The 7,810-nt window shown below is 40.0% G+C and overlaps 1 protein-coding gene across 1 annotated transcript; it reads right to left on the bottom strand.

The window, feature by feature from the left end:
* Nucleotides 1–334: 334 nt before the first annotated feature.
* On the bottom strand, nt 335–1,126 carry LOC118714115 (claudin-34-like). Its single transcript, XM_036429034.2, has one exon. It carries the CDS (start codon nt 993–995, stop codon nt 507–509), a length of 489 nt encoding a protein of 162 aa, XP_036284927.1. The 5' UTR covers nt 996–1,126; the 3' UTR covers nt 335–506.
* Nucleotides 1,127–7,810: the final 6,684 nt, after the last annotated feature.

The raw sequence follows: 7,810 nt of genomic DNA, 5'->3' as shown, positions 1-7,810 counted from the left end.
GGTAATGTTAAAGGAAAGGTACCCTTCCATTTTTGGGAAATCTCCACCAATAGAAAAAGAAAAAGAAAACAAAGACAAAAAAAAAAACACACACACAAAAAACAAAAAAACAACAACCCTCAAACCTTTATTTAGCTGTGGGAAACGAATCAAACAGGGTTGTGGGTCTCAGCCAATTCCCTCATATGATTTCAAAGACAGGAACTCCAGGATTGGAGAGGGTGCAGGTTGTATCGAAAGGCCCAGCCCTGTGCAGAAATCTTTCTGCAACAAGACCCTTCTTTGCCCAATAATAATAATGATGGCTGGACAGGGTTTGGTTTGGGAAAAAAAATAATGAAGTTCATTAACCAATCAATGAGCCCACTTTGGGCATACAGCAAATGCCCACTTTCTGCTCAACATGGCTTTGTGAGCCCTGGGAATTCTTTCCTAGAGCATCCTGATAATACTGCACCCCCATAAACTTCCCTTTTTGGATTTGCAAAGCTATGCAACTGGGAATTTCACACTTCTGAGGCCTCAGGTACACTTGGCTGTCGGGCGAGAAGCTGGTAAGACAGGGTAAACAGCCCACTCAGCAGTATCAGGATGGCAGCCAGAACTGCCACGGGGACTGTGCTGCCAATCTCCTGTCGGTCGGGCCTGCAGGGCATGTGGAAGGATGGTGGGAAGTGTATGCCCTCTTCATTCATCACAGCGTGGTAGTTCCAGATCTCAACAATGAGGATAAATACCCCAGCGTTGATGCTCAGGGCTCCGGAAGCTAAGAAGAGATTGCAGGTGTTTTCCTTCTGAAGATGAGCCACACACACTCTCTGCAGACCCATGATGGTAAGCACTTTCCCCAAGAGAGCCAGGAGGTTGGCAGCCAGCAGCAGGTGCTGAGTGATGCGGATATTGAGAGGCAGGTAGGTGTCACTGTAGGTGTAGCGGTGACACGCTATGGCTCTGCTCTGGAGGTTGTTGGACTGGTAAGTGCAGACCTTCCACATCCCTACACAGGCCAGCCCTGGGGAGGGGCGGAGCTGCTCTCCATGTACCAAAAGCGCCACTCAGCCAGGCCCATGCAAGTCATGGAGAAGATCCATCCTATGGTAGTGACAATGAAGCCCGCTACTTGGCAGTTGGCACTGTGGACCAGCGAGGCCGTGGCCATGTATCCCAGGGAACTGCAAACCAATAGAGCATCATCAGGGTGGGATGAACTGTCCTGGAACCACTCCCAGGGGATCAGCAGGGCAATATTGGAGAGAGAAATTCCAAATTCCAGAATGGAGACACTTGACCTCCATGCTCTGCTGGGGAAGGGTCCGTGGGAAATTTTTACTGATAGCCTTCATATATTCAGACTTTCACGTTGCAGGGTACCTAAGTGGTTAGAGCGTCTTCCCAATAAGCCAAAATGGCTAGTTCGATCCCTGATCAGTGCACATACAATAAGCAACCAATGAATGCATCAGTCACTGGAATACCAAGTCAATGTCCCTCCCTCCCTTCTTTCTTCCTCTCCTTTCTCTCTTCCCCCTCCCTGTCTCAAAAATCAACCAAAATATGTTCAAACTTTCAAATGGGCAGTTCCATTTATGGGCATTAGTGGAAAGACCCAATGAAGATTAGGGACAGATATTTTATGATAGAAATGGGCATCAAAGTAGCGCTGTGTGACATTGAGCAATGGTAAACCATGTCAAACCCAACAGTAGGGTTTGGTGAAATAATATATACTACAACCGTACAATGGAGCTCCATACCAAATTTACAAGTGCAGCCAAGTCACACCTGGTGTGATTTTTGGTGTCTGGCCCTTTTCACCACACATAATGGTGTCAATGTTCATCTGTATTGTAGCTCCTGGGAGCAGATCATTCCTTTCAATGGCAGAGCCATCTTCCATTGTATGGATGCTCCACAGTTTGTTTATCCCTTTGTCAGTTTGGGTACAGTTAGATCCATTTTAAGTTTTGTCTCTTACAAATTCCATTGCTGTGAACATTTGTGTCTAAAACTCTACATGGGTGTATGTTCTAATTTCTGGAGTGTAGATAGGAAGGAGAAAGACCCGTGCATGGGTCATGCTGTCACTGTATGTGTGTTTTATTTTGAACAAAATACTAAGCTGCCTCCCATAGTGGCTGCTTCTTTGCAGTGAATGTAGGAATTATGTTTTGAAAGGTTTTTTGTTTGTTTGTTTGTTTTTTATAGTCAGGTTGCAATTTCTCCACACCTTCTCCAACATTTAGCAGATTTTCATTACACAATGGAATAGTTGGTACCTATCAAATAGAAGGATCTGTTACCCTTTAAGACAGCAAGGAAGGACCTGAAAAGTATCATGCTAAGCAAAAATGTCAGTCAGAGAAAGACAAGGATCCCATGATCTCACTCTAATGTGGAATCTAATGAATAAAATAAACTGAGGAATGGAATTGATCCAGAGACATGGAAGTAAGAAACAGGGGGCAGAGTCTTGGAAGAAAGACAAAGGAAAGTGGGTAGGTAGGTGGGTGGGTAGTAATTAACACAGGACATTGTATGCATATGCAGAATTCATGAACACAGACAAAAGGGTGCTGAAGCCCTGGGTTTTGGACAGGATGTGCTGGAGTGGGTGGATGGTTGCAAAGGGGACACATGTAATCTTTCAAGAATAAAGATAAAAAAACAACTGATGAACAAAATAGATCCAGAGATATGGAGGCATTGGAGAGAAATCCAAATCTCTGAGGGAAAGTGTGCGTGTGTCAGTGTGTGTGTGTGTGTGTGTGTGTGAGTGTGTGTGTCAGTGTGTATGTGTGTGTGTGTGTGTGTGTGTGTGTGTGTTTCAGAGTGTGTGTGTGTGTGTGTGTGAGTATGTATAGAGGAGAGGGGGGATGTGATGAGATTAATCATAGAATGTATATGTATAATCTGTGGATATAGGCAATAGTTCAGTGAATGTCTGGGGTTGGTGCAGGGTGGAGGGTGTTAATGGAACAGGGGAAGAGGATATCTGCAATACTTTGAACCTTGAGGAGAAATTAAAAAATAAAATGAAAAATAAAATGTAATGTGACAAAAGGGAAGATGTCCACAATACACCATGGTAAGCAGCATGTTACAAACTTGTACAGACAATGGGATCAGAGGGCCAGTGAGCTTGAAAGTTATTAATGTTGTGCAGAATCACATTCATATAGTAAAAGGCACCAAATCTAAGTGTACAGCTCAATGACCTGTCAATGACCAGCTCAATGACATGGAAGTATGGAACAAAGGGAAGAGTCTTGGAAGAAAGACAAAGGAAAGTGGGTGGGTGGGTGGGTGGGCAGGTGTCAAGGGTAATACACCTGTCGCCACCGCTCAGCTTAAAAGAGATAATATCCCTGGTTTCTTGCTTGTCTTTAGTTTCCCACCTAAGCAGAAATCCCCAAACGTGGTGATTCCCTTGTGCCTGGTTTTGAAGACAGGTTTTGTGGCCAGGGCATTCCTGTGTAAATGGTTTCCTATGCTTCTTGATCTCAGGCTATGACTTCAAAGCAAATGGCAGAGGGAGAGAGAAAGAGAGGGAGAGAGAGAGATGCATCAATGAAGAGAGAGAGAGAATTATGGATCCAATGCCTTCTGAACATCCCCTATGAGAATCAAACCCCCAACCCAGGCATATGCCTGACTGGGAATTGAACTATGACCCTCTGGTACATAGGTCGATGCTCAGCCACTGAAGGCAAACTGACCAAGCTGATTTTTAAAAAATAATCTGTGGCTGTTCAAAAATTTCAGTTATTTGAAATGAGCATATTTTTTAAATAAAAACCATAAATAAAAACACCAACAAAAAACAAACCTTAGGAAACAATGGAGGATTAACTCTGGTACACAAATATGTTGCAAAATTTTGTGTAATAAATTCATTTCCTATAGTACCAAGCTGACTTTAGAAAAGAGAACTTGGTATCATAGGAAAAGGTCATAGTGGGTTGCATTTAAAATGAAAATAAGATCCCTGGTTGGTGTGGCTTCACTCGGGGGACATTGTCCTATGCACCAAAAGTTGCTGGTTTGATTTTTCAGCCACAGCACATATTTGAGGTGCCAGTTTGGTCCCTTTTAGGGGGCATGCAAGAAGCAGCTGACACATGTTTCTATTCTCTCTTTCCCTTATTCTCTCTCTAAAAATCATTTAAAATTCATAATACAAAATTAAAAATAAACAAATTGAGGACAAAAAAAGTATAAGTAAGTAGCAGGATCTTATTTTTGCCCATTGTGAAATACACTGGGAAGATAAAATGAAATAGCATCTGCTGAGATTACCAGGCATATTTCAAGTTGAAAACAAATGGTAGCATTTACAAGCAATACAAGAATAGAAATGAACAAAGGGTGAACAGGAGTGGACATGGAAGCCAGTACTTGGAGAACTTTGAGGGGTTCGGGCTTTATTCTGAGGGGCCCCCAGTGGAAGGAACAGGAGGACAGATCTTCTAGGCTGATACAGAAATTCCTTCTCATGGCCAGTTATTTATGGAAGATGCCTTATTTATAAAGTTCCTTCTTTCAGGCCACACAATCCTCAACAAATTATGTGTAAGGAACACTTTAAATGGCATGTTGGGCTGGGTTGGTGTGTCTCAGTTGTTGATAAGGTTGAATTCCTGGTCAGCTGGATACTCTTTTCTCAGTAGAAGCAGTGCAGAAGGCAGCCAATCAGTGTTTCTCATCATTGATGTTTCTATCTCCCTCTCCATATCCCTTCTTCTCTCTCTACAATCAATAAAAACATGTTTTTAAACAAGACAAGTCTTACATAAAGGATAGGTAAATAAAGGTGGCCTAGATTCACCTGTGAGCAGAACTGCCGATGACAGTTAATCTGTTCACTGAGCAAATGAATGAGTTACATAGAGTGACACTCCCCCACCCCAAGAAATCTCAGGGTTCTCTTAACTAGAGTAAAAAAATAAATCCCGATGGTTACCCACCTAGTACAGAAGGCAGGAGGAGGACGTCTCAGAGGTACAAATGGAAGCAACTGCCAGGCTCAAACAGAGATGAGAAAACCAAACATTCTTATGTTTCCATGGCTCCCAGGCATAGCCTGCAGGCCTGTGAAAATAGTCTCCTTGAAAGGCCAGAGTCCAGGAACAGGTCTTCAAGAGTTGAAGTCTTTCTACTATAAACATTTTTTTATTGATTAAAGTATTACATATAGATTCTTATCCCTCAATTACTCCCCAACTCCCCTTCTCATGTCTTCACCCTCCTGGTATCTTGTGTCATTGATTATGCTTATATGCATAAGTACAAGTCCTTTGGTTGATCTCTCCTTTTTACCTTGGCCCTTCCGTATTTCCCTCTGAATTTTAAGGGTCAGATTGATGCTTCTCTGTCTCTGGATCTGGTTGGTTTTTTTTTGTTTGTTTTGTTTTTTGTTTTCCATGTATGCCCTTTATTAAGCTTGGGATGTTCTTTTCTATTGATATTTCCCATTTTTTCTTTTTCAAAATTTATTTATTGATTATGCTATCACATAATTGTCCTCATCCCTCCATTCCCATCCCAAACCTCTCCCCATGTATGCCACCCCCTGTTGTCCATGATCACTGGTTAGGCTTATATGCATGCACACAAGTCCTTTGGTTGATCTCTCCTCCTTGTCTTTCCCACACACACACCTCCTCTACTTCCCTCTGAAGTTTAACACTCTGATCATTGCTTCTCTGTCTCCAGTTCTGTTTGTTAATCAATTTATGTTGTTCATTATTTCTCCTACATGCATTAGTTCATGTGATACAAGAAATACCCTTATAAGTACTGAAACTGAGACAAGCTATAATGGTTATGCTGAGAGGCAGATGAATCAGTCTGTAGTGAGTTCCTTTCTGGGAGTGCGTCTAGCATTAAGTTTAATAATTTTTTTGGTGGAATCTTTAGGGTTTTCTATATACAGTATCATGCCATCTGTGAATAACGACAGTTTTACTTCTTCTTTTCCAATTTGGATGCCTTTTATTTCTTCCTCTTATCTGATTTCTATGGCTAGTACTTCCAGCACTATGTTGAATAGGAGTGGTGAGAGTGGGAATCCCTGAATTGTTCCTGTTCGTAGAGGAAATGGTTTTAGCTTTTTCCCATTGAGTATGCTGCTGACTGTAGGTTTGTCATATATGGCTTTTATTATGTTGAGGTATGATTCCTCTATTGCTGAGAGTTTTTATCAAGAAATGGTGTTGTTTATGTCAAAGGGTTTTTTTCTGCATCAATTGATATGACTATATAGTTTTTGTCTGTCAATTTGTTTATATGATGTATCACGTTCATTGACTTGTGAATATTGTACCATCCTTGCATACCCAGGATAAGCCCTACTTGGTTGTGGTGTATGATACTTCTGATGTATTATACTACTGGATCTGATTTGCTAGAATTTTGTTGAGGATTTTAGCGGCTATGTTCATGAAGAATATTGGCCTATAATTTTCTTTCATTATGTTATCTTAATCTGGTTGGAGTATTATAGTGATGCTGGCTTCATAGAAATAGCATGGAAGTGTTCCTTCATCTTAAATTTTCTGAAATAGTCTGAGGAGGATAGGTTTTAGTTCTTGCTTGAATGTTTGGTAAAATTTTGGGGAAGGTGTTTGGACCCAGGCTTTTGTTTGCTGGAAGCTTTCTAATGGCTACTTCAATTTCATCCATAGTTATCTGCCTATTGAGATTTTTAGTATTTTCTTGATTAAGTTTTGGAAGGTTGTATTTTTCTAGGAATGTGTTCATTTCCTCCAGGTTGTCTAGATTATTAGAATATAGTTGTTCATAGTATTTTTTAACAATCCTTTGTATTTCTGTGGGATCTGTTGTTATTTCACCTCTTTCATTTCTGATTTTATTTGGAATTTCTCTCTTTGCTTCTTAGTGAGCCTGGCTAGAGGTTATTCAATCTTATTTATCCTTTTGAAGAACCAGCTCTTGGTTTTGTTGATTTTTTTTTTTTTGTCTCTGTGTCATTTATTTCTGCTCTGATATTTATTCTTTTCTTCCTTCTGCTCACTCTAGGATTTATTTTTTGTTGTTGTTGCTGCCTCTCTAAATATTTGAGTTATTTAGATGATTTATTACCATTTTTTCTTGTTTTTTGAGGTAGGCCTGAAGAGGTATAAACTTTCCTGTCAGGAATGCTTTCATTGTGTCAAATAGGATTTGCACAACTGTGTTTTTATTGTCATTAATCTCCAGGATTTTTTTAAATTTCCTATTTGATCTCATTGAGTAGATGCTATTCAGCTTCCAAGTGTTTGAATTTTTTGTAATGTTTTTATTGTAGTTTATTTCTAATATTATGCCATTGTGGTCTGAGAAAAATACTTGATATGATTTCAATCTTTCTGAATTGGGAATACTTTGCTTATGACCCAATATGCTATCTATTTTTGAAAATGTCCATGTGCACTTGAGAAGAACGTATATTCATGGCTTTGAGGTAAAATGCTCTAAAGATATCAATTAGGTCCATTTGATCAATGCATCATTTAGAATTGCTGTTTCTTTGGTTATTTTTTGTCTAGAAGATTTATCTAGTGATGTCAGTGGTGTATTAAAGTCCCCTACTCTGATTGTTTGATGTCTATCTCTCTCTTGATATTTTCCTGGATATTTTTATGTCTTTGAGTGCTCCTACATTGGTGCATATCTGTTTACGAGTTATATCTTCTTGTTTAATTGTTTCATTTAGTATTACATGTAGTGGCCTACCTTATCTCTTATTATGGCCTTTACTTTGAGGTCTTTTTATTTGATATAAGTATCACAACCCCAGCTTTTTTCACAT

This window comes from Pipistrellus kuhlii, unplaced genomic scaffold (genome assembly GCF_014108245.1).
Source record: "Pipistrellus kuhlii isolate mPipKuh1 unplaced genomic scaffold, mPipKuh1.p scaffold_m20_p_98, whole genome shotgun sequence".
Taxonomy (NCBI): Eukaryota; Metazoa; Chordata; class Mammalia; order Chiroptera; family Vespertilionidae; genus Pipistrellus; species Pipistrellus kuhlii.
This window is presented reverse-complemented; position numbering and strand designations above follow the sequence as displayed.